Source organism: Rhamphochromis sp. 'chilingali' (genome assembly GCF_963969265.1).
Source record: "Rhamphochromis sp. 'chilingali' genome assembly, chromosome: 5".
NCBI classification, from domain to species: domain Eukaryota; kingdom Metazoa; phylum Chordata; class Actinopteri; order Cichliformes; family Cichlidae; genus Rhamphochromis; species Rhamphochromis sp. 'chilingali'.
In genome coordinates this window covers 21341251-21368064 of record NC_137932.1, presented here as the reverse complement: position 1 = coordinate 21368064, position 26814 = coordinate 21341251, and the positions used below count along the sequence as shown (strand labels likewise).

Sequence of the window (26814 nt, the reverse complement as noted above, 5' to 3'; positions counted from 1 at the left end):
TGTGTGGGTGCGCAGGTCCACAGGCAGCAGGTGGAGGCTCTTCAGCAGCAGTTTAAACAGAGAGACAGTTTGTAATCAAATGGCAGCTGCTGAGTGAAAACTGCCCTAATTAGAAAACTCTGTTATGCCACACTGCTGACTAGTGGTCAGATTATGTACTGCCCCATCAACTACTGAATGCAGACTGGCATACAGCAGACTGTGAAGTAAAATACAGTCTGTGACTTTGTCTGATGTAAATGTATCACATTCGAAACAGTTTTTGAGTATCCAGAACTGTGAACTATTGTTGCTTATCTGAAATAAAATATTTCCTGACAAAATAGTGTCATAAACTATAGCAATACAAAGCTCAGTATACAGGCCAAAAGTTCAGTTTCTTTCTTTAATTTTTCACCTGTCAACTGTGTCTCATCCTCACTGCTCACTATGAATTTAACCAAAAGTCCTTCTAAAAGCATGCCTTGCTGACCGGAGAGCATCAGTTTGAAAAAATAATTTTTAAAAACCACTCAAAGTTTGATAAATTAGCCTCAAAAGATTTCCTTTGGATGGCAAAATTCCACATTAAGGCTTCAGCAGCATGATCAACATATCTGGTTGAGCCCATTACAGCACATTGTGAATGTCGAGCAAGCAGGAAAGAGAAACTATATACAGACAACCACAAGTAATTAGCAGAGTAGTACGTAGCAGGCTGCTGGACCACAGATATTTATGTTACCACACAGTTTAAACTGGTCTGAATCTACTGTGCACGTGCACGAGTGCAACAGCACCATTTGCAACAATCTGCAGCATGTCAGAATTATCCATAGAGCTGAAAGAATTTCATGGACAAGCGGCCACAAGCAATAATCACCTTTAGATTCACCTCTTCAGATTGTTGAACCTGATTAGAGCCACCTGATCAAAAGCTCATGCACATTCACTCATTTGCACAATCAGCACCGCAACAAACTCATATAAGGCTGACCTTTCTGCTCCGTTTGTGAGGCGTTCATCTCACAAAAAAGGAGATTAAAAAGAATCTCACACTACAGGGCTTTAAATAGTTTCTGATCTCAGCAAGCAAAAGGATGATGGGATTATCAGTGCTGTAACATCTCTCTGCTTATATATTGTGCTTTTGTGCCTGTTCTCACCTTCGCCAAGTGCTTTTTCAGAGAGAAATGACTGTAGTTCAGATATCTTTGTTGATGTCTGTGTCTTGTGTAAAATTCATGCATACTGAGGCATTTTACATGTGTTCCCAACAACAAATGGAACAATTTAAGAATTCATAGTATTAATCGTATTTAAATGTCAGATAAGAAATGAAAGTTCATACAAGTGGTTTTTATTCCTGGCATTGCAAACCCTAAAACTCAACACCAAAACAGTAGATAGCCACTCAGACAAGCTGTGCTTTGAGGTCACTTTTTTCTTAACCAGCTATTAACTGAACAAATGACATTGTGGCTTCTGTGGTACTGTTTTCCTGGTGCCTTTCAGACATTCATGTACTCTACAGAGACAGAGAAGGACTCACTTGTGTTGTTATGACTATTCTCCACGCTGCCCTCTGCTGATGCCACTTTCTCTGATAAAGAGAGATTTACTGGAAAGACAATTTTACATCTCAGAAATATATTAAGCATTTATTATTTGAGTAAGTATGCCTAACATGCCATGGAAGACAGGAAATGGACTGAGATACGCAATAATAGATTCCAAGTGTGTATCACGTTGCTGAATATGCTTGTTTTAATGTTTTTTCCCCCCCTTTACAACTTGTTTCTATTGTACAGAAATTCTAGAGTCCACCTTTGTGTCTGCAGTGCAAATCTTGTCAGTATCAAATTATCCAGGTATATAAAGGACTGTTAAGTGGTTATTAAGCACCCCAGCAATAATTTATGTGAAAGGACAAAAGATGATGTCAAAGCACTGACTGACCTCATTATAAGTTCATGTGGTGCAAACTGATATGTTCCCTGTGTCAGTTCAGTCGCTGCACAAACTTGATTTTTACTTCCCAAAGTGCATTAGTTCCTCACATGGAGCATAAAAACATGATTTAAAAAAAAATTAAATTGCAGCAGCATAGTGTAAATAAGTCAGTTGACTAACATTTAAGCTAACGTTTCAAACTAATACATCAGATCCTCCCCTCCCGTGTCCATTATGTTTGCATTCAAAAATCAAACCTAGTTGATTGTGAAAAACCCAGCCGAAGGCTTCATAAATGGGGTTTAACTAACCCAGTGATTGACCTCACGATGGCTGCATCTGTCTTTTATATACAGTCTGTGTGTAGAGCTGATCATGACACACATGTAACAGCTAGCATATGTAAGGTGGAGCTGTGGCAACCAGACACACTGTTAGTCACGTGGCGAGTCAAGGCAGATGTGGGTCATATCTGGGCCTTAACATTTATTGTTTTCTGCTTTATAGCGTAAACCAGAGAAATATCACCTACACATACAGTTTCCTTCTGATATTTGAAGCTTTGCACTGAGTTGTAACTCATTATTATGACAACAAGCAAACTCTACACAGAAAGTTCCCAGCCAGATGGTTGAGTAGAGCAGGGCGATATGACCAAAAATATTTATCACGATATACATTTGAAAGTTTGCGATAACGATATAACTGACGATATAATTGACACAAAATACTTCACAACTCCACAATTTTATTAATGCAAAAAAAAAAAAAGAACCCATCAATGTATTTTCACTTAAACAAGCAGCTGTTTTTTGCATTAAAGTTATATAAAAATTTAACAGTGCAAATGCAAATTCCTTGCTGACAGTTTAACCAAAAGGCATTTCTAGTGGAAATTGGCCGACATATCCTCAGCATAACCATGTATAATATCCACAAAACTTAAAAAGAGGTTATACACACACAATACGCCGCCGTGCCTTTTTCGCCATGTGCATATGAAAACAAAGGCACTGCGCATGCACGTTTTACCCATATTCTATCGTGATATTTCATTTTCTTATCGTTGCATGAAATTATACCGGTATTATCGTGAACAGTATGACATGGCCCAGCCCTATGGTAGAGTCAAACTCAGGTCCTTCTTGCTGTGAGGCAATAGTGCTAACCACTGTTCCACTCAGCTTTAATGCTATATACCTGTCCTTCTGGCAACTTTGTTGAACTTTTGAAGCCTTAGTGATCTCCGTAGAAGTCCACATTTTCACCAGTTTTGTGCAGAACCAGATCAGATGCGTGAGAGCAGCAGAGTTCATGGCAAATCCCCTCTTTCTAATAGATGTTTTCAAAGTTTCAAACAACTTAAAGAGCCACAGTACATTTCAGAGCCACACGACAAAAATGTGTACATTAACTACTTTAATTAGAAAAGAGTCACTGTCTCACAGCCCATTAAAATATGTGTTCACGTGTGAGTCTGTCAAAGTCCACTACTAACCAATAACGCTTTTTTATAATCATAAAAACAATCAATCACAGATACGTTTGTCTAAAAGTTTCTTTAACAACCACAGGTTTTCGTGTGGGTCGTGTGTTCTAACATAAAAGCTAATCTTGTTCCCGTGACTACAGCATATAAAGAAACTCAATTTACCAGCAAATTTGATCATATTTAACATATAAATGAAATATGTTCTGATGCAAGCTACACAAAGGGCTGTAGGATCCTCACTAATGATGTGTTAGGTCAAATAAACAAACCAACCCAGAAAAAAACAGCCTATCAGAGCCTCCAACCCTAAAGAAAACAGTAGAAAAGCACCATGCAGTATAAGTGAGTATTCATTTACACCAGCTAGAGTATGCCACAGGTTAAGTTGATTTGAAGAATTGGCTGATCAATGGAGGATCTTTTGGTCCCCACAACAGCGAATCAAAGTCAGTATCAGCATCCTTATCTGCTGTCACCTTCTCTTCTCTCCTGCTCTTCATCTTGTGTCCTTTGCCTGAAACCAACTGTCCAGTTAGGCTCTGAATCTCCTGTAGGACTGTCCTTATGTCCAGTTCGTGCTGCGAGGCTTTCAGAGTAGCCCTGTTAAATGGAAACGTCCTTATGAAGTCTCCAACCTTCACTGGTGGAATATTTTGTCCATTCCCTGTGGTTTTCTCCGCAGTGATCCGAACTGGCTTTGTGCTGTGAACGTTTGAAAAGAGTCAATTGTCATCCCTTTTTAAAAAATTTTAAAGGTTCTCAAACTGGCTTCAGTTTTATGAATTTCAAGGCATAAAAATGCAATTTTCACCAAAATTGTAAAATATTCCAAGTCAGAAGTAATTTAAGTAATAGTAATAGGTCAAACTTTCCACTTTTAAAACCAACGATTTGGCCTTCGTTTGACATTTTGCAAATTTACAGTACCTGTAAATGTTTGGGAGCTTCCAGGACGCAGCAGGCCGTGTGAACGCTTCCTCACTCTCCTGGGTGTCAGGTGTCAAAGAGGAAACGTCTGTCTCTCCTGAGCGCTGCCTCTCAGCTTCAGTTTCAGAGTTGTCATGGTTTGTAACATCAGACCTGTAAAGAGACCCGTTGTTCATGAGGTACGATACAAGAGGCTGACGAGACTGTCTGTTCAACGCTGACTCATTTGTCCTTGAATCCTGGCCCAGTATCGGGTTTTGGGTCTGGTTGGTGTGGAGTTTGATAGCACTGGTGTTAATTCTTCTGCATCTAGCTTCACGTATCTTCGATAATTCAAAAGGCGGAAGGCATCTTTGGTAGTTGGCTTCAAGGTCACGCTGTTTAAGCTTACCCCGTTTTGTCTTTTCAGGCTGATGAGACGTTTTTAGCAGAGGGAGAATTTGAGTGTGCGAGCCCTTGTTACCTCTCTTTTTCTTCTGATGGTTTAACGTTGAGAGCACAGGTGCAGACGGGTGGTTCGCCTTAAAACAAGGTTGCTTGTACCTATGTTTCCGATAAGCTCTGTCTCTTAAGCTGTCGGTCGATGTGTAGTTCATCATATCAATGACATCACTGACTAGCTTTTTCTTCACTGAAATATCAGCTTGGCAGTCCAGTGTGAGTGCAGGGCTGTAGTTGACCTCCAGCAGCCAGGGCTTAAACTTGGCATCTATGAGGATGTCAAATCCAAACAACTCCACACAGTTAGGACAGGAGGGCACTGATGTAGCAATGGCGAGGAGGGTCAGAGTGACGATGTTGTTGATCCTCTGCCACAGAAGCAGCTCGTTGATCTGTTGACTGTGGAGAAAATGTCTGAATTTGCTCATGGTCCACTTACATCCCCGGCCCACTCTTCCTTTTTCAGTTTTGTAGAAGGGACCGAACTTGTTGATGCTGGTGTTAGTGAGGTGAGCATACAGGTTATGCAGAGATGACAGGTTGAACTTCTCAGTGGCAAAACGCACCAGGCCTTCTTGATGAATGTACACAGTCAGTGGATGAAAGCTCTTCACACACACATAAATCCTCAAGTCAAACTTGTAGCCGGAGATCAGCAGAGAGCTGCTAATGTACCTCTGAATGACAACAGAGCAATCATAAACCAAGTCTTTAATATCCTCGAAGATGAAGATCCCTCGGCCTCTGGAGAGATCCACAGGCTTAACTATCCAGTAGACCGATGTTCCTCTGGCCAGACGCAGTCTGTTGTACTCAGCCAGGAAGCAGGTGTAGTCATTGGGGAGGATGAAAGTGGTGGGACTGAAGTCATAGAGAGCTGAACCAAATGTTGCTTTCATTCTCCTCAGGTTGCGTGCCAAGCAATCCTAAAGAAATCCGAAAGAAATGCAAATAATTCATTTGGTATAAATTCAGGTTTTCTTTTTAAAAATTACTTTGTTGAAAATGATGTAAAATCTTCCCAAATTAACTAAAACTATCAACAGAATGTGAAGAGACAACCACTGACTTTATATCACAAACATTTATGTGGTGTGCTGAAGATATTTCAGAAGTTGAAGTCAAAGGGCAGTAGATTACCACTTTGCACCACAGGATCATGAGAAAGTGAATCAATACAACCTGTATTTAACAAAGAAAGTCATTAAGAATGTTGTTAATTGCATTTTCCACCAGAAAAGACAAAGCCTGTTCAGGAAATAAGGGCAGGGAAAATAAGAAATATCAAAGAGAACAGCACGTCTGAAACTCAAACACTGGTATAATGCTGACCCCTGGTGATAAAAGTTTAATCAGCAGAGGGTAACGACAAAAAGTACATTTCAAACGGACCTATTATGCTCTTCCTTGTTGTTCTCATGTACATACTATTACACTTGGTTGAAGTTTCAGATGAAGTGAGCGTATGTACAAGTAGTCAGAGTCTACTAATCATCCATTTACAATTTTTTTTCTTTAATATTTTGCATTCCTGCCCAGATGGCACAGTGGTAGAGTAATTACCACGGACCCTCACTGCAGGAAGGTTCTAGGTTTGAATTTCCTGGCCCAAAATCATGCTTGTTAGTTGAACTGGTTGCAGATGTGTGAATCCCAGAAGTTATGCTTTGTGCTTTTCCAACATTTCAAGCACTGACGCAAAAAAATTTAAACAGCTCAAGAGCTGAGTTTTGTTGTACGAGAGTCGTTTACATTTCTCGACGTAGGAATGAGATTCAAATGAAGAGTTTCTTTTTCTGGTAATACGTCTGTCATGACATGAAGTTTAAAAAAAAAAATCTATGTAGACGTGCACCTTGCGTGTGATGCCAACAGTTTTAGGATGGTGGTTGAGGCGTTGCCACGGCAGCAGGTTGTGATATTGTGAGGTCTGAAATAAAGAGCCTCTCCAGTAAAGGTTCCAGTCTTCCTCCTCACGCTCTCCTTCATTATACTCCTCCCAGCCTCGCTCCAGAAGCACCTCCCTCACCAGCTCGGGGCCTCTGTCGTGCAGTCTGAACACCAAGGATGCAGCCATGCAGCATCACCCACTATAGATACAACAGAATAACGTCAGAATTTTATTGTAACTTAATTTAATAACCTAAGTTACATTAGCATTTTAGCATTTATAAAATTGGAGGATGTGGTGTGATATAAAAGGAAATTTAGCATGATAAAGTGCCATATAGGAGAAATAGTCATCACTTTATCAAATATTGGCAGACCATAAAATGTGCACTGATATCATCCAAAAAAAAAACCCAACATCCAAATGCATCGCAAAAACATAAGAGAACCTAAAAAAAAATAGAGCTGTTTTCCTAAAACACTAACAGTTTAAGCTTTCCAGAAAGTTTTATTTACATTTGATCAAAAGGTGTCATGTCCAAAATTATTCATACCCTTTACAAACTTTCACAGTCTCTGGGAAAATCCAAAGTTCTATATTATTCCAAAAAATCCAAGATGTTCTAAAGCATCCTAAATACCCTGATTAATTGGGAATAGCTGTTTTAATCAGCTCAACAGGTGAAAAAGAGCAGTTCTCTGCAGTTGGCTTGTGGACAGTCATGGCTGGGACAAAGAAGCTCAGGGAGGACCTGCGGCTTTGCATTGTGGCTGTTCACAAGTCAGGAAGGGGCTACAAGGCCATATCTAAATGTTTTCAAGTTCCAGTGGCTACAGTGCAAAGTATTATTAAAAAATACAAGGTGTTCCACGCTGTGGAAAATTGCAGAGGACGTGGTTGGAAGCCAAAAATAACACCTGTGTTGGCGAGGAGGATAGTGAGAGAGGTGAAAATGAATCACCACCAAGGCCATCCTGGTGAATCTGTGCTCTGCTGGTGACAATGTCTCTAGGCAGGCACTCCAACGGACTCTGACACTGCTTGGTTCCATGAATGCAGACCAAGGAGGACGCCACTTCTCCAGATAAGGCACACAAAAGCCCGCCTGGCCTTTGTAAAGGGTCATCTGGACAAAGACGACGACTTCTGGTCTTCTGTGTTATGGTCAGATGAAACAAAAATTTAATTGTTTGTCCACAATGATGTTTCCTTCATTTAGTGTGAAAAATGAGAAGCCTTCCACCTTAAGGAGACCATCCCCACTGTCATGTGGGAACCTAATGCTTTGGGGGTGTTTTAATGGACCAGGGACCCTAATCACAGTAAATGGCACCATGGAAAAAAGAGCATATATATCGAACAGGTTTGATTACACAGAGCTGCCAGATGTGCCAACTCAAATCTGCGTCAAAATATAAGCATCCATTTGCTTGGCATGTTGATCACAGGCACACCAGTGAGTTTGTGAGCAAAATTACTAGATTTTGAGTGGGAAAATTTCCACATCCTTTTTGTATCTTCTAGGCAAAATTCAACTACAGTTCAAAGGTTTCAAACAACGTTGAGCTGCCACTTAACAGTTTATCTCTTGGCTGGACACTCAGCACCTTGTGTGTAATCCAAAGCATTTACACGCTAAATCTGAGACGCTCAAACAAAACCGACACTTTGTCCACCGTCTGCCAAGAAAGAGGGATCAGACTGAAGCTCCAGTATGCCAGCTTACCAATAGGCTCCTATTTAAAAGGGGGACTATGCTGCATTCCAGACTTTGAAAACCTCTTAAAAACATTTGAACATATGATTGCTTCTTCTCACACAAAACAAAAACAGTGGCAAGGATATTTCCTCACAATGTTTGCAGCAAAGGACAAAATGCAAGAAAGTCTTCATCTGCACTGCTTAAAGAAAATGCACTAATGGATGAAAATTGAATATAAATGTCAAATTTACTGAGCTTACCTTTAAACTGAGTTGACTTTAAAAGCCGTTGTTTCCTGACAGATAAATGAAAGGTAGGATGCAAAAGTCTTTCTTCTCTGATCACGTTACCCACAGCTTAATACCGACAGGCTTCCTGTTCTCTTAGCTCCTCCTACAGACCAAACTAGACTCTCAGCCTGCTACTGTTGATCGTTGTGGATATATGAAGTACATTTAGAATACAGCACTGGATGTCTATGTTCATATTACACAGTCTCCTTTTCAGACTGGACAAACTTCCCCACAATACCTCCATCACTCGATGTCGAGTCATGACTGATCATCATATACAGCTTTTCAAATGTCAATATTGAGCCTGAATCGCTCTAAACTTTTTTGCTTGCCCCTTCTGCTTTTACAAATTTCATCTTTTGATTCTTGCATGTGGCATGATGCTACTGTAGTGTTTCTGTTGTTCATAAGAAGATGACCATGGTGGCAACAAAAGTTATTGCAACACAGATAAATTTGACTACTCTGCTTAGGCAACAGTTGGATTTCCATTTGTACTGAAGCGAGACCTGCAAGACAGATGGGGTGGGGGTCCAGAGTCTGTTTCAAGTACTTAAAAAAAAATTGGAAATCATGAAATAAGGATGACTTCAACTTACAGCGGGTAGTCCATTATAGAGCTGGGATCATATTTTAGGTTTTGAGTGTTTCCATGCTTCACCTTGAGGTTATTTTCTTTCCCTTTAAGGAAAAAGACATGGTTGAATAAACAGAACAAATGGCTCAGAAGTGCATTTTTTTGTTTATTGCTGCGCGTCAGTATCCCGATATTTAGCCTGCTCTGGCCGTTTGTTTTAGAGGAGCTGCAATACCAACCATCCTGGGATTTACAAAGGAGTAAAGAAAATTAAATTAGTAAAGGAATTCATATTCTACTAATGTAAAGTAATCCAAGTCACTCAATGAACACCAACCTGCAGCTGAGCTGGTGGTATTCACGGTTCTATTGTATCACAATAGAAGTGTTAGAAATTCTTTAAGTCATCATTGTGTTCTAGCAAATCTAAAAATAGTGCAAGTGCATTAACTGATCACCAGTCTGGAGCAGAGCTGGTGGCATTGTGGGTGCAATTTTAAACAAAAGAAAAACAAATAAAAGCATAATCTCATATCATATTAGAACTCTTACAATAAGGGGAATTGCTGGATATTTCATACCGCATCCACTCTGAAATCTACATGCATGTAGTCTGCACCAACATCCAACCTGATGAGTATCTTTAGAAAAAAAATAAAAGGACACCAACTGAAAGTTAAACTTTAAACATAAATACACTTTAAATGTTACTGATTATAAATAAAAATAACCTCTAGAGCAGTGGTGTCCAAACCCAGGCCTCGAGGGCTGGTGTCCTGCAGGTTTTAGAGGTGTTCTTGATCCATTACAGCTGATTTAAATGGTTAAATTTAAATCAGCAGGTTTGGCCATCGCACACTAGAACAGACTCTTAAATAAAAATGAGAAAGGGCTACTTTAAATGCATCATGTTTTTAATTTGCAAGTTCATAAGCATTTTCCCTTTCCATTTCACAATCAATTCTACCCCCAGATCAGAAATAGGTCTGGGAAAATGTCCCTAATATAATATTATTTATAAATACACCCGTCTAGCGGTTAATTGCATGGAGGCAGGACCTCACAGCAGAAGCATACTCCATAATGTGTTGTACATTATATGTACTGTGGTATTTTTCAATTATTGTATTTACCAACATCAAGAAGACATAAGCAAAGAAAGACCACACAATGGTGCATGTTTAAAAAAGGAGAGTTTACTGGTCAAAATTATTTATTAAACAAATAAACCACTTTTTTTTTTAAACCACCAACAAATACACGTTCAAAGCAACAACGGCAGCCCAATATCAGACAGAATTCCACTCTGCAGAGTGAGCAATCATTATGAAGCAGTTGGTTCTCTTTTGTGGATTCAAGCTGCTCTTCATATTTTTGGCCAGAAGATGTCACCAGAGAGGACTGCTGAAAAGCTTCGAGTAATGAACCGTTTTTTCCAATACAAGCTTCAGAAAGCTTCATTTGGCCATCACTAATTATTAATATTCAGCTAAAAATCCACACTTTGTAGAACGTATGTTTTTATGCTGTACCTGTTGACATGCAGAAGGCAGCCAGCAGCCACAGAAGGCAGCAAGGAATCTTTTGAGAAAGAAAAGTTGTAAAAGCTTTTGTCTCTCGGATATATACATGTTACCATCTCCACAGGTGTCATCACTTCCACTGATTACAGCGTTGCAAATTACAATTAAACCACAAGATGATGCTACATTATTCCTGTTTGGCTGTCATAGAAGAGACATTTTACAGGGAGGAGACATACACTCAATCTTGAACCGATATTATGGGAGAGACAGCAAAATGTCATTTATTATGCATTTGAGCTGAAGGGGAAACTCCTGAGATTAATAATTGATTTTTTTTCTTTACCCTTCTGAACCAATCTATAAAATACGCTGGGTATAGAATTTTTTGTGAAAGTGTCTTTTTATTTTTTTAATGAAAACATGTTATGTCATGTATTTGTTCTCTAATGCCCTTCCTATGTGGAAGTCATGGGAATCTAATGTGCTTGCAAAAGATGTGTATTCTCCCCCCCCATCACCTGTGAATCTGTCCAGTAAAATCCAAATAAACAACTACCTCGAACTCTTCATATGTATTCTGGAGATATGACTGCTTAAATGAATATTTGAATGATTACTGGAAAAGTATTTTAAAATGACTGCTGTGCAGCATAGTGATGTAGTGATTAACACTGTTGGCTCACAGCAAGGTGTTGGGTTGAATACACTAGCTGAAGGATTTCATATTTGTGTGGCGTCTCTCCACTTCCTCCCATGATGCAAAGATTTGCCTGGGTAACAATAACAACAGTGTTAAGACAAACTACTCCTGTCAGGCAGGAGGTACTGCAGTATCCGACCTAAGATAAGACCTGAAAGAAATTTCAGGGTTGCTTTTGTCTGTGCCACATTTACTGTCAATTCAACATGTAATGGTTATAAAATGAAACACGCAATTGTTTAGTTTCACAATTTACCACAGCTGTAGAGTTTATTCAATCTTTCTATGTCCAGCTGGCTCAGATGTTTCCTCTGACCTATCTCCACACCACTCTGCTTAGGCAACACAGTTGGATTTCCATTTGTACTGAAGAAATCCCTGCAAGACCAGGGGGGAGGGTAAACTTATCTGGAGTCTGTTTCAAGTACTTTAAAATTAGAAAATAAAATGAGGAAGTCGTCAACTTACCGCCCGTAGTGCATTATGGACGCGAGATCATATGGTAGGTTTTGAGTGTTTCCATGCTTCACCTTGAAGTTATTTTCTTTACCTTTAAGGAAAAAGAAATCCAAAATGGCATAGTTGAACATGATGCACCTACTGTATCACAATAATAGCCAAAGTAATTTCTTCATACTCAAGTTAATGTTCCTTTTTTGATGTGCATTACAAGAGACAGTTATAGTTCTTGTTTCAAGAAGATGAAGGCTTTGACAAGGAGGGACTGAGCTGGCAGGAGAGGATCTTAACATTCATGTGCACAAAGTCGTACTTTACATTCCATCGACACCACTGGGGGCATATTTTCCATTATACAAACCAAGAGGTCTCACTTTTACTGACCAAAGACTTCAATTGCATCCAAAGGAACTGGGCTGAGTGAACAATCTGGATACAACTTGTTTTTAACTGCATTACAACTAATGCAAAAAGCAAACAAGCTTGTGTACCTGCCACAATATTCTGCCAGTTCACTGTGACATATTTATCCCGGTCTTCACGAGTGTGTTCATGATACAGTCCCAGAGCATGGAGCAGTTCATGGCAAAGGTTCCCCACGGTGCACTCTGAAGCAAAGAAGAGCTGCTGGGCTCCTCCTTGACAACCAACGAATGAGGCACAGCTAGGTGCAAAATAAATAAATGTTAGAGTTCAACCACTCAGTTCTGACCTGAGATTCTCCCTTAATGTCTGAATATATGGATAATGGAGGCTGAAGCCAAAATGTACCAAATTGAATGGAACAGGCCTCAATTTGTGTCACAAACTAGTAATAAGATTAAATAATTGTTGGGTAGGCTTTAATGAGTGCCTACTTTATGGGCTTTCCCTTTTGCTGCCAAGCATGTCGTTTCCCCATCTATTAATCTTTCATTAAAGCTTTTCTTCCCCATCCCTTTCTAGTATCCAGTGTTCAAGTCTCTAGTGAAACCACCACAGTATAAAATGGGATTGAATGATTGAAGCCTTTAGAGACAGACCTGTAATAAAAACAGGAGTGGCAAAGGGCAGGCCCGCAAATGCTGGAGGTTTCTGATTTTCCTTACTGTTGCTTTGCCATAACAAATTGTTTCCTTGGAAACAATTTGTTATGGCAATTTCCTGTACTGCTTCATCTTTAACAAAATAACAAACCTACCCAGAGATAGTTGACTTCTTACCCATTGCCAGTCACAAGCTTCAAATAGCTCGACTCGGTGTCTCGTTTCTTAAAACGAATACATGTGACATCCGATATCATCTTAAAGGCAGCTTTAATTTCTGCCTCTCGGGAAACTGTTGGAGTCAAAACCAAATCAGTTATCATTCAGTAATCAAATATCTGGTCCTATTTGAGGGACAACAACCTACCCAGTTCATCAGTGATGATGTAAGAGGTGGTGGCATCCGGCCACAGAGTGTGTACAGCATTTCTGCTCTCCTGCAAGTTTAAACATACAGCAATCAGCAGTACCACACAAAACATAAATAAATATAAAACCCCTCCATCTTACCGGAATTAGAATGTCCCCCTCCTGGACTGGCATGTCTTGATCAAACTCTGACAAAGTGCAGGATTTAAAAATCAGAAAAAGTAGTCATTGGACATGAAAATTAAGTGGTTTAGTGTGGCCCACTAATCAAGAGGCTGGTTTTTCCATCTGGAGTAAGGCTCAATTTTGTGATTGGCTGTTCCATGGCCATATGTGCAAGGCAAGAGGCAGCGAGATAAGAAAGATCCCACAACAGAGCCAGCTGATTGGACATCGATTAACTGAAATAGTGCTTGATGGCATCTGACTATCTCATCTGGGCTGGCTAAAGCATCTTAAATACTGTCTATAATAGGATGTGTATAAGTGCTAACACTAGCTAATCTGCCAGGATTGTGGCCAGTCTAATCTCATGCTATGCTCAAGTTTTACCTTTCAAAGTTTCTGCACTCTTATTCTTTGAAGATTCAGGTTCTGGAGCTGCAGCACCTGCAGACAGCCACATATTTAGAACACCTCAAACATAAAACCTGACAGTCTGAAGTCTTGTGAAAACAGACCTGGAGCAGAGCCAGTTGTATTTGAAGTAATGTGGGTGTCATTGAAAGATGTGGCATAGTCTGAAACAGAAACGCATTCAACGTCCATCATGTTTACACTTTTAAGCATGTACAAAATACTAATACTAAAAACTAATTGTGAAGATGTAAACCACAAAAATAATGACCAACCTGCAGCAGGACTGGTGGCATTCAGGGCATCAGTTAAAAATCGTGGACCAACTAAACCAACTACAAGTACGCACAATGTTTTTAAATCAAGAAGGATACAATTAATCTGCAGGAGCTGTCTGTCAATGTCTAATCTTAGAACAGTAGACTAGTGCAAGTGAGTCAAGCCAACACAAAACTGTAGCAGAGTCTGTATTATTGTGGGTGTCATTCAAATTTAAGGGATAATCTGAAACAAACATCCAATATTGACCATATTTCCAATTTTTAAGCATGTACACAGTAAACTAACACTAATGGCCTTCCAATGACAAAGCAATTATTTGCACCAACCTTCAGCAAGACTGGTGATATTCAGAGCATAATTTAAAGGAGTTGCACCACCTGAAATATAAAGCACATCCAGGGTTTACATTGTGCAGTACAGATTCCATATAAATGACCGTAACAATACAAAAAAATAATAATCAAAGAATTTCACACACCAACCATCCTGGGATTTACAAGGGAGTTAAGAATAATGATGGAATTCATATTCTACCAATGGAAAATAATCTGAGTCACTCAGTGACCACCAACCTGGAGCAGAGCTGATGGTATTGAAGGTGTCATTTAAATATATGGCATTGTCTGAAACAAACATCAAGTTTCGCTTTTTGAACAGGCAGAGTTATATTAACACTGACTTTCCAATGACATAACCCACAGAAACACATTAGCACAAACGTTCAGCAAGACTGCTTGCATTCAGGGCATCATTTAAAGGAGCTGTGCCAACCGAAATGGAAGCAGTGTTTATAAAGCGCACGAAACAAAATACTAAATCTGTTCTTTGGTTATACATAACCATAGAAATGGTACAATTCCCAAAACAATTTTCTTAATTAGAGAAAGCAACAAATGTATAAGGGTGCTAGTGAATTAACCAGATGCCAACCTGGAACAGAGCTCATAGCGTTCAGAGTGTTTTCTAAAAAAAATATGATCTGAAAGGCAAAGACCAGTATTGACAATTTCCACTTTTAAGCATGTACAAAATATATTGGACAATAATGGCTTTCCAAAGACATAACTCTAAAATAATTCCGAACCAACCTTCAGCAAGACTGCTGGCATTCAGAGCATCATTTAAAGGAGTTGCACCCACTGAAATGAAAATCCAGTACATATATTTCATATAAATGACCGTAACGATACCAGAATCAAATATTCTGGGTTACTGGACAGCCATTGTATGCAGTGGTCCACACTAAATAATACCAGATGCACAACAACCACCCTGGAGACAGTTAAGTGGACTGGATTCATGATCTAGCAAATGAAAAATATTCTGAGTGATTCAGTGAGCACCAACCTGGAGCAGAGCTGGTGGTATTCATGGTGGGTTTTAGAGAAAAGGCATAATCTGAAATAAAAAATACAGCTAATATCAATGATGTTTCCACTTATTTTAAGGGTGTAAAGAACTTTCAGCATATGACACAAATACCGGGGACCCATGAAGCAAAAAATATTCTGTCTGTAGAAACTTCTATTGTATCAAGTGTTAGAAAATCTTTAAGTCATCATTGTATTCTAGCAAATCTAAAAACAGTGCAAGTGCATAAACTGATCACAAGTCTGAAGCAGAGCTGGTGGCATTGTGGGCGTAATTAAAAAAAAAACATCACATCAAAAATCTATCATGTCACAAGTAAGGGGAACTGCTGCACATCTCACACTGCATCCACCCTGAAATCCACACACACCCCCACAAAAATAGGCACTAACTGAAAGTGACACTTTCAATATCTTAACTACATTTGGAAATGTTATTGATTATGAATTAAAAAAACAAACAAACTCTGGAGCTTACCTCTTGGAGTCGCTGCAGTGGTGCTCTCATACCCACCCGTGGTAGTGGCATTTAAAGAAACATTACCTACAAAAATGTAGAATCCTCAGATTTGATATGTTGCAGCATATGCAAATCAAACATGCAAATGAATTTAATGAGCACCAACCTGCGAAAGGACCGGCAGGACTGATGGGAACACTGCCAACTACATACACACAAAAACATTATCACTATTAAGCTAAAAATCCATACTTTGCAGTACATATGTTTTTAGGCTGTACCTGTTGACAGGCAGAAGGCGGCCAGCAGCCACATAATGCAGCAAGACATCTTTTGGCAAAGAGAAAAGCTGTAACAGGTGTTGTCTCTCTGATATAGACATGTTACTGTCTCCACAGGTGTCATCACTTCCACTGATTACAACGGTCCAAACTAAAATTAAACCACTAGATGGTGCTACATTATTTTTGGTTGGCAGTGTAGGAAGAGACATTTCACAAGGAGGCGATATAACACTCAAACAATCTTGAATTGAGATTATGGGAGAGACAGCAAAATGTCATTTATTATGCATTTGAGCTGGATATCATGCCTTTTTTTAATGTGTCATATCATGTATTTGTTCTCTAATGCCCTTGCTTTGTGGAGGTCATGGGACTCTAATGTGGTTGCAAAATATATGTGTTCACCTTTTTGTCCACCTGTGACTCACCTGTAAATCTGCTGTCCAATAAAATCCAAATAAACAAGAACTACTTTTAAAGGACCCTCATAGCTCTTCAACTCTTCTTCATATATATTCTGGAGATCTATGACTGCTTAAATTAATTTTTTTTTAATGAATACTGGAAGAGAAAGTACTTTTAAATAAATGACTGCTGTGCAGCAGTGGTGGCGTGGTTAGCACTGTTGGCTCACAGCAAGAAGGTCCTGGGTATGAATACACTGGCTAAATTATTTCATGTTTGTGTGGCGTCTCTCCACTTCCTCCCATAATGCAACGATGTGCCTAGGTTAGGTTGCTGTAACAATAACAGCAGTAAATACCTCAGATTGCTTAGCTGGCTCTGAACCAAGGTTGTCAAACACAGGGACCTGAACCAGCTTGCAAACAAATGTAATCTGGATATTTTTGCAAAGGTGAATATTTTTTGGATTTCATTATATCTTCACTGTTAATTTCATCCAAATCACAGGCCTGAATTATTGCTAATTTTATAGCCTTATTACTGACAGAGGCAGTACCCACAGCCTGGTATACTAAACTAACAAATAACAGATTAAATGTAATAAACTGAAAGTTTATTACTTTGTAAACAAGTAAGTCTGACACCTTTCCCAGTTTCGTTGCTCGAGCATGACCACAAGATGGCGCAAAATGAAAACCTAGAGAAGCTTATGTAATTGTATTTAATGTAATTTGGTCCTGAACTGCAGTTTAGTCACAGCTATGTTCGCTATCAGACTGAAGGATGTCTCACAGTAGAATCCTCTAATAAATGTTGTCAATGTTTCACGAGTGGAAGGTTAGAAGTCAATGAAGTGACTTCAGAACAGGATTGACCTGTAAGACAAACTTCAGGGGCTAAATACTTCGAGTCAACCTCTTGGCTATGTGTCATGAGAAATGTCGCATTCATGTAACGTCGGACATACAGTGACGTATTTGTAACTAGAAAAATTCAACTTGTTTATTCTGTCACTTGGAGAATCACAAGAGTGATAAAATCTTTTCTTGTTGTTAATTCATTTTTTAATCAATAGTGATGCATTGGGGTGATAAGTAGGTTTGATAGGTACATACGTTTGACAGTTACAATAGCTCAAGTCATGATTGTGTGACATGGGTTTTTTGTTAGTGAGTAGCACTGTGTTGTAAATTTGTTCTGTTGTGTATTTTCTTGATTAACTGAAAAAATGATTAAATCTAATTCAGCCCAATTACAGTTTGTTTATCTAAAACTACAGCCCAACAGTCGTCTCAAGTCATCAAATGCAAATATTAGCAATTAACTACGGTTTAGAGTTTGTGAAGTTTGAAGTGATGACTTGGAAAAGAATCTGGTTCAGCACAGCGCAAAACAGTTACAATAATAACAAATGGTTAAAAAAATATGTGTGATTTTTAGTTTAAAGTGGTTTATTGCATGTGGGATTAAAAAAATATATCAATAAAACAACATCAGTAAGACACGTCATTTTTAGGATTTGTTGGACATCAATAAAAATATTTCAACACTTTAAAAAAATTACAATTTTTAAAAATCCATATAATGTCTTACCCTTTAACACAAAAAATCATGAAAATGAAAGAAGAAGAGTTGATGTGACTGTTGTTACTGTTAATGCTACTTGTTGCTAGTTTCCACATTCATAAATGTAAATTTACAATTACTTTCTTGCTATATGTCCTCACGTATGATCATTTTCTCGTTATTTTGTTTGTCCTTTTCTGTTTGACACATTGCTTTTGTTTCTATTGTTTGTTGGTTTGTTTGATTTGTTTGGTGTGTGGTTTGTTTTTTTTTGTTTTTTTCATTTGTAACCTTTCCTAATGGTTCGCTTGTGTATTGGCTTGCATGTTTACCTAACAAGCAGCAGATATCCGGGAGGAGACACAAATTCCTTCTGTGGCCACCTGTTGTGAAGAAGTAGGCAAAATTGTTTTATTACCCCTGGCTATTACTTACGTCACACTTGACACTTGACACTTTTTCACGCGTTTTCAGATGTCAGATTTTTCTCACAGACAGCGAACGCCCCTTCAGTCAACATCATGAGAGTCATGTGATGTCCTGTCATGTGATGAAGTCACTTCCTACTGATTTGGTGAGGAGCAGAGACACTCTGCTGTATCATGTCGTCTTAGTTAGGCTCCACAGACGTTACCCGGTACAGTAACCATCATGTTTGGGTATAAATGTTCTCGCTTCGAGCCTCTGAAGCTGGCTCTGTGGTTCGCGGCCTTTCTAGGCTGTTTGTTGGTTCGGTCCGGAACGACGGAGAACAACAGCCCGTGGTACCAGGACCTCTGCAGGTAACAACACACATACACACCTTCTGGGGGTACAAACACTGCAGCTGCTGACAGATTAACAGCGTTAAAGGTGCAGCCGTTGTCCTCTCGTGTACACACATCGTCTAAATAAACTGAATTGAGAAATATGTCTACTAATGCTTATTTCCAGTCATAGGTAGTTTTATTTCTTATTTAGCAAACAGCCTAAATAAGTTTGATTCAGCTAGCAAACCAGTACAGCTGAATCAGACTACCCCTGAAACTCACATACCGTCGATGCTAGTTAGTTTTTCTTGTTCATCGAGGAAATAAGTGAAGCTTAGCTATAAATGCCGAAACGTGCACAAAACTGCCGTGCTTAATTGGGGAATGTTAAACCTTAACAACATTGCGTTTTTCTCACAGAGCAGCGGCGTATTTATATAAATAAACGCACCGGAAGAGAATAACAACATAAATATGGGAGTTAAAATAAAGTCAGCGTTGTCTCAGTAGCTGCTGTTCAAATATTGACTCAGCAATAAAGTGCAAATGATAACCCGGTGACTCAACGCTTAGGTTCAGCCTGGGTTAATATTACTTCCTCGATTTGGCAGCTTCCGAGGACCTTGGTTAGAAACACACATGGCTTACAGTTAACTTCTCCCTTAGTTTCTGTTCCTCGTCTGTTCCTTTACAGTCTGGTTTAGGTCAATATCCGTATTGATGTGTGGGATTACTCCTTACGTTCAGAGAACACGGTGTATTTGTGTATTTTTTAGGTTTTACAGCACCTGTTTTATTAGGAAAAACATAATATCACACAATACCATATCACGTTATACCCAACAGGGGGGAAATAATGATGCTAATGATCAATTCATATTTTAATAAAAGTGAAAATGACAAGAGCATTTCTGAACTGTTGGAATTTTTAGTATACAACCATTAAATACTGTCCTCACTTCTGTGTCATAAAAAGATTACTTCAATATTAGTTAAAAATCAGAAGTGAAACCGTGTGTGTGTGTGTGTGTGTGTGTGTGTAAGACTTGCACATGTGTTTTCCACACTCACTGAAATGGAAGAATGGGGCTTTTAAAAATTATTTTATGACCTCCTCCTTTCTTATCTGTTTTTAATCCCAGTTGGTTTAATCTCACTTAACTCAGATTAGTCCATTTTGTTTATTGTTATTGTTACATTTGTTTGTTAAAGAAAAGAATGCCTTAAATTTAAGTTTTAGGTATTTAGAGAAAGGCATCAGTTATTTTCTGCCAAGGATTGAAGTGGTAAATTTAGAAGAAGATCATTTAAAACTCGAAGGCACGTTTGTATTTCTTGTTTTGTCAAATCAGAAGTCCAAGCTTCAAATTTCCTCAAAGGTTGCGTGATGGAAAAAGCTGAAAAACGTACATTTGCAAAGCACGAACCATAATTTTTACATAAATGCTGTACTTCTGTGAACCACTAGATATTTTAAACTGTCATTTATATGTCAGTGTGTTTTTGCTATACAGATGCGTGTGATTTATTTTATAGGAGAAATAAGTAAAAACACGAGTCACAGTATAAATTTTTAAAGATTCATTTCCCATTTGTTCATTGTAACTATTTTAACAATTTTCAAAAAAATTTACAGCCCAAAACAATGACTTATCTTTATAGTAGCAGTGGAAATTATAGTCATTTGTTGTCCCAGACTGTAATTTTGTGGGGTCGGGGCCAACAAGCTCATTTCCTGGGTATCTATTTGCTTATTGTCTTCTATTCCTTGTCTTGCAGATATAAATGGGAGGCAATAGATCAAGATAATAAAGTGAGATATACACTAAAGCTCTGTGACTCTTCACCACCAACCAGCTGTGGAGCTGACACTGCCATGTGTTTACGAAACCTCACAACCAACAAAGAGCAGTCTGTTGGTGAGTTTTCTGTCTGCCTTGTTCTTTATGTGGGTTATAGTGCCCACCAACCTGCCCACTGTTTGTTAGCTGTTCCTCCTCTTGCTGTCCCATCATGCTGAAGAATGACTGTTCTGCACAAATCATGATTCTGGTGCAGGGGGTAAAATGCTCAGTTCAGTGTTTTGTTTTGTTTTTTAAACCTGTCACTATCATCTTAAGCCTGAGATCCAGTATTAGTATCCATACAAAACACAATCATCATAGCAGGCTGGCTTCGTGTTACTAACTTTCTACATACACAGCAGACTAACCACAGCGATCAACTTCTCTTTGATTTTCTTGTTGAATGGACAGGCAGTCATCTCACTCTCTCGGGTTATTTTCATGACTTTAGCTGATTAGCTGGCACTTGAAAAGTTTTTCATGCCAAACACTGCAAACTAAGCAAAACAACAAATTCACAATTCAGTTTGGGTGATGCACGATGTCATCCCCATTGAAAGTGGATGAGAGATGCTGATTTAAAGCCTGAAATGCATAATCCTGCATATGTTGCTCATCAAAAAAATGGATGACCTCTACCATACATTAAGATATGCTCCAGAAATGCCCCTAGAAGCACAAATGTGCTGGAGCGATGCAGTTAACTAATTTAAAGTAGAGAAGATGAGACCTACGTGCATGTATCAGGACACCTGTCAGCCACAGCAGCCATGGCTTTAAAGCTTTAAGAAGATCCAAATGGAGAAGTTATTCCCTATATATACGGATAGACCGTAAAGATGCTTTTTAGTGCCGTTAGGTTGGGTATACAGCTTGATGGCTGTTGGCTTTGAGGTTTTTGTCCAAAGGATTTTGAAAACTCTCAACAGCAAAAAGGGTGGAAGATGCTTCATGTAGTAGAAAGCTAACACAAACAGTCTACTTCTTGAGTCAGACTGTTCTCACTACAACCTACTGAGACAGACATCCGCCCACCACTGGTCTGGTTTTATTTGGGATCCTTTCAACAATAGTGTAAAGTGCCCTGGGATGACTGATCTTATTATTTGGCTCTATATAAACAGCACTGAATTGATGTCAGTAGGACAGCGTCTTGAATCACAAATCAGCCAGGCATGGCAGCATCCAGATGGCTCATTATAGTAGTATAGTGCTAGTAATATAGAAACTCAGTATGTTGTCTTCAGCGTGAATACAGTGCAATTTCCATGATAGTACTACAGCAAGACGCTACGTTAAGTAACTTTCGCTGTTCTGAGAGCGATGTTTATTGTGTGGCCAGTGATAGCGCGCGTGTGTGTGTTTGGCTAAGAGTTAAAGGAAATGAGTTAATCTAATTCCTGCTAATTTGAGAGTTGAGTTTTAGGCGTTAGCTTTAGGCTTGTATGGAAAAACAAACAGGTTACTGCTGACTGAAAATCCTCATTAGTTGGTGTCCTGTGCACATTCAAGCATCTTATTGCTGTAAAAAGGATTTTATCTTACAATCATTTTGGTCTGTTTGCAAGCATGCTGTTAGCTGTGTCTCATGACAGTCACACGGCAGAGTGCTTTACAGATCGTTAATGGGGATGTGTTGAAAACGTGTACATCCTGTGGATGCTAAATATTATATTTTACGCACAATTTGGTAATATGTGCACTCTTCATTTTGTGTCTGAATGACGCATGAAACTGGACTTTGTCTTGAACCTTGAAGTCCTGCTAAAAGGCAAATGTTTTGTAGAGAAAAGTGTGTCTTCTGTAGAACTGATCTTTGTTTTGTTTTTTTGGTCTAGAATCCTAATATAACATGTGTCTTTACAGGGTCAAAATTGTGAAAAGTCAGAGGGAAGGAAAGTGTTTTATTTATGTACTTATTTAAAAAACTTTTCCTCATACAAATTATTTGCTAACTACAGCTTGCCTATATACAGTGGGGCAAAAAAGTATTTAGTCAGCCACTGATTGTGCAAGTTCCCCCACCTAAAATGATGACAGAGGTCAGTAATTTGCACCAGAGGTACACTTCAACTGTGAGAGACAGAATGTGAAAAAAAATCCATGAATCCACATGGTAGGATTTGTAAAGAATTTATTCGTAAATCAGGGTGGAAAATAAGTATTTGGTCAATGACAAAAATACAACTCAATACTTTGTAACATAACCTTTGTTGGCAATAACAGAGGTCAAACGTTTACTATAGGTCTTTACCAGGTTTGCACACACAGTAGCTGGTATTTTGGCCCATTCCTCCATGCAGATCTTCTCGAGAGCAGTGATGTTTTGGGGCTGTCGCCGAGCAACACGGACTTTCAACTCCCGCCACAGATTTTCTATGGGGTTGAGGTCTGGAGACTGGCTAGGCCACTCCAGGACTTTCAAATGCTCCTTACGGAGCCACTCCTTTGTTGCCCGGGCGGTGTGTTTTGGATCATTGTCATGTTGGAAGACCCAGCCTCGTTTCATCTTCAGAGTTCTCACTGATGGAAGGAGGTTTTGGCTCAAAATCTCACGATACATGGCCCCATTCATTCTGTCCTTAACACGGATCAGTCGTCCTGTCCCCTTGGCAGAAAAACAGCCCCATAGCATGATGTTTCCACCCCCATGGTTCACAGTAGGTATGGTGTTCTTGGGATGCAACTCAGTATTCTTCTTCCTCCAAACACGACGAGTTGAGTTTATACCAAAAAGTTCTACTTTGGTTTCATCTGACCACATGACATTCTCCCAATCCTCTGCTGTATCATCCATGTGCTCTCTGGCAAACTTCAGACGGGCCTGGACATGCACTGGCTTCAGCAGCGGAACACGTCTGGCACTGCGGGATTTGATTCCCTGCCGTTGTAGTGTGTTACTGATGGTGACCTTTGTTACTTTGGTCCCAGCTCTCTGCAGGTCATTCACCAGGTCCCCCCGTGTGGTTCTGGGATCTTTGCTCACCGTTCTCATGATCATTTTGACCCCACGGGATGAGATCTTGCGTGGAGCCCCAGATCGAGGGAGATTATCAGCGGTCTTGTATGTCTTCCATTTTCTGATGATTGCTCCCACAGTTGATTTTTTCACACCAAGCTGCTTGCCTATTGTAGATTCACTCTTCCCAGTCTGGTGCAGGTCTACAATACTTTTCCTGGTGTCCTTCGAGAGCTCTTTGGTCTTGGCCATGGCGGAGTTTGGAGTCTGACTGTTTGAGGCTGTGGACAGGTGTCTTTTATACAGATGATGAGTTCAAACAGGTGTCATTCATACAGGTAACGAGTGGGGGACAGAAAAGCTTCTTACAGAAGAAGTTACAGGTCTGTGAGAGCCAGAGATTTTCCTTGTTTGAGGTGACCAAATACTTATTTTCCACCCTGATTTACGAATAAATTCTTTACAAATCCTACCATGTGGATTCATGGATTTTTTTTTCACATTCTGTCTCTCACAGTTGAAGTGTACCTCTGGTGCAAATTACTGACCTCTGTCATCATTTTAAGTGGGGGAACTTGCACAATCGGTGGCTGACTAAATACTTTTTTGCCCCACTGTAGGTAGCCTGTTAATGTGCTTATGATTTATTATTATTTATTGTCGGTGTCATTGTAATGTTGATGCCAGCTGTTCCCAAATGTGAGACTGCAGTGGCTCATTTCAAAGTCTGAAAACTTGCTGTGGCCTACCTAAACATTTAGTCACTAAACAATCGTTACAGAAACTTCACTGATTCCCTTCGATCCTCTAAAGATTTAATGGTTTCCATCACTTTACTTCTAGCCTCAGCACTGTGCCATTTCACTGCTAATGAAAGATGTAAGAAAAGTTCAGGAACAAAAAATACTTGAAAGTGGAGAAATTATTATAATTATTACTTTTTTCATTCTGCTTCAATTTTAAATGTCAACATTTCATGTTAATTAAACTTGAATGTTAAAAGTAGTTATGAAAGTCTACTTATTGCTAATAATGTCTCATGATCCATCTGCAGTACAGTCAAAGCCTGCACTTTGTAAGAATATATGAGTCTGTTTAAAAAAATTAGATAAGAGGGACACGAGAGGACGCTATCAAACAGAGCAACGCCAAAGGTTAAATACTGTTTACATATTAAAATGCCAGAATGAAACCCTCCTTTCACATAGTGCCGTTTGCTCATCTGTGACATTTAACTTCCATAAACTGAAAATGCAATAGTTCATCACGCTGTGAAGCGAATAAATTAATGCATAAACGGGCAGCTACAGCGTATTCTGCATGGTGTTGCCTCTATTGTCGCAGGAGCACTGATGGAGAAAGTTAATTTCAGATTTATTTTTAGTTTTTGAAGACCACAACCCCCCCCCCCCCCCAAAATGAAATCACAACATGCTTGAATATACTTTGGATTTTCCTTTCAATCTTTTTTTTTTTTCATTTCATTCATTTTCATTTTTCATTTTCATTTCATTTTTTCCCTACAAGATGTCACAAAACGGTTTATAAATGCTCTTTAAAATGTGCAGTATTGTGTTTGAATATATTCAAATCACGTATAATAATTACTTTTCTGTTGATCGTGTCAAAGTATTAAAAAAGAAAAAAGGCTCATAATTACATAATTTTGAGTATAAATTTTTAATACTTTTGGAAGAGAGACCTTATTTGGTTTAGAAGGTGCATATATTATTGCACTTTCCTGTTTCGTAGGATGACAAGTGAGAACATTAGTACTGTTTTTCTTTTGGAAAATTTCAGTGTTGTTGCTGACAGCAGGGGTTACAGTGCTAATTGTCTTTCAGAGCTTCATCAGAGATCCCGTCTCTGTGCTGATCGGTCTGCTGATGCTGCCGATGCTGTGTGTCAGCAACATCCACAAACAGCATCTGTCTTTAAAGGCCTCTTGTGTCTCAGTGTCTTTATTCATCGTCCCCCAAATTGTTTGAGGGGTCCATCGTCTTTTTGCAATTCAGCCGAGCGAGTGGCTCTCCAACTTTTTCTGTCATGGTTTGTTTTTGGAAACAAAGAAAACGCTTTGTCTCAGGACCTGCAAAATTAATTAAGTTAAATAGAACTGGTGTAATCAAATGAAGACATCAAATCTATAAACTAGTCAAATAAGAATTACTTTGGAATCAATCTGATGATTGATGGCTTTATTAACCAAAAGTGCCTGTCAGGTCTTTTAAATGTGGTTCTTTGTTGGTTCTTCTAACCATTTAAAAAGTGACGTTGGGCTCTCAGAACTTGTAAGGTGATAAATCAAAACAAAAAGAAGTGTTATGAGAACTATTAGATCTCATAAAGTAGACATTTAGCAGAACAACACCTCTTTTTAGCTAAAAATGTTTTTAGTCTTTTAAAATGCCAGAATTTGACTTTCTTTTTTTCTATTACTTGATAATGAACTAAATATGTTTGTTTAGAGTAGTTCTTGGCCAAAATAAAACACTTCACCAGAGTAAATCATGAGCCACTAGAATTCATCACAGACCTTGTCGACCATTGTCTGTGTTATGCTCTGGTCTGCTTTGCTTTTCTGTTCTACTCCACTCCGTTACTTTTTTTTCCTGTTTACAGAACAAGTCTATTGTTCCTTTTACAGTCCAAGAAGTATTCATTCTGTCCTTCTGTTGAGAGGGGGAAAATGGTTTGGTACTCCTTAGAATTGATTCCAAAGTCAAGCTCAAGGAGTTGAATTTGTTTTCTGTTTTCTGGCCCAACACATCAGCTATTTTGATTCAAGATGATAACGATGATGTGAGATGAGACAATTTATCTTAAAAATTGTGAAGTTGTAGAAAAAGTGAAGATCTCAAAATCTAATATGATACAAAAGCTTGAATCTAAAATGAATGTAAATATTACAGGCTGAGGTGGTAACGATTTCCTGTATCTGCGACTAAGATTTTGGAGAGAGTGTTCAGTTGTATGGTCATTAAG

General features: G+C 38.9%; 4 protein-coding genes across 5 annotated transcripts in view; 2 read left to right on the top strand and 2 right to left on the bottom strand.

The window, feature by feature from the left end:
• LOC308397092 (uncharacterized protein) overlaps positions 1-26814 on the top strand; it is a gene marked incomplete at both ends in the record, with an annotated part of 535410 nt that overhangs the window by 36626 nt on the left and 471970 nt on the right. The gene's annotated exons all lie outside the window — the stretch shown is intronic.
• ttll2 (tubulin tyrosine ligase-like family, member 2) lies at positions 3805-6869 on the bottom strand (the record flags this gene model as incomplete). Its single annotated transcript, XM_080882761.1, has 3 exons — positions 3805-4126; positions 4352-5718; positions 6648-6869. The coding sequence occupies 3 exons, from the start codon at positions 6867-6869 to the stop codon at positions 3805-3807; spliced, it is 1911 nt and encodes a 636-aa protein (XP_080738887.1).
• LOC308397036 (hatching enzyme 1.2-like) lies at positions 11727-16337 on the bottom strand (the record flags this gene model as incomplete). Its single annotated transcript, XM_080882760.1, has 16 exons — positions 11727-11859; positions 11950-12031; positions 12432-12604; positions 13143-13257; positions 13333-13402; positions 13476-13522; positions 13887-13943; positions 14015-14074; positions 14186-14245; positions 14519-14569; positions 14765-14815; positions 15281-15331; positions 15540-15590; positions 16041-16106; positions 16189-16227; positions 16304-16337. The coding sequence occupies 16 exons, from the start codon at positions 16335-16337 to the stop codon at positions 11727-11729; spliced, it is 1140 nt and encodes a 379-aa protein (XP_080738886.1).
• igf2r (insulin-like growth factor 2 receptor) overlaps positions 18839-26814 on the top strand; it is a 47784-nt gene continuing 39808 nt past the window's right edge. For both annotated transcript variants that reach the window (XM_080882638.1, XM_080882637.1), the window contains exons 1-2: positions 18839-19059; positions 20806-20945. In XM_080882638.1, the coding sequence (XP_080738764.1) occupies positions 18929-19059; positions 20806-20945 (271 nt within the window). In that variant the 5' untranslated portion in view covers positions 18839-18928. The remainder of the gene's footprint in view (positions 19060-20805; positions 20946-26814) is intronic.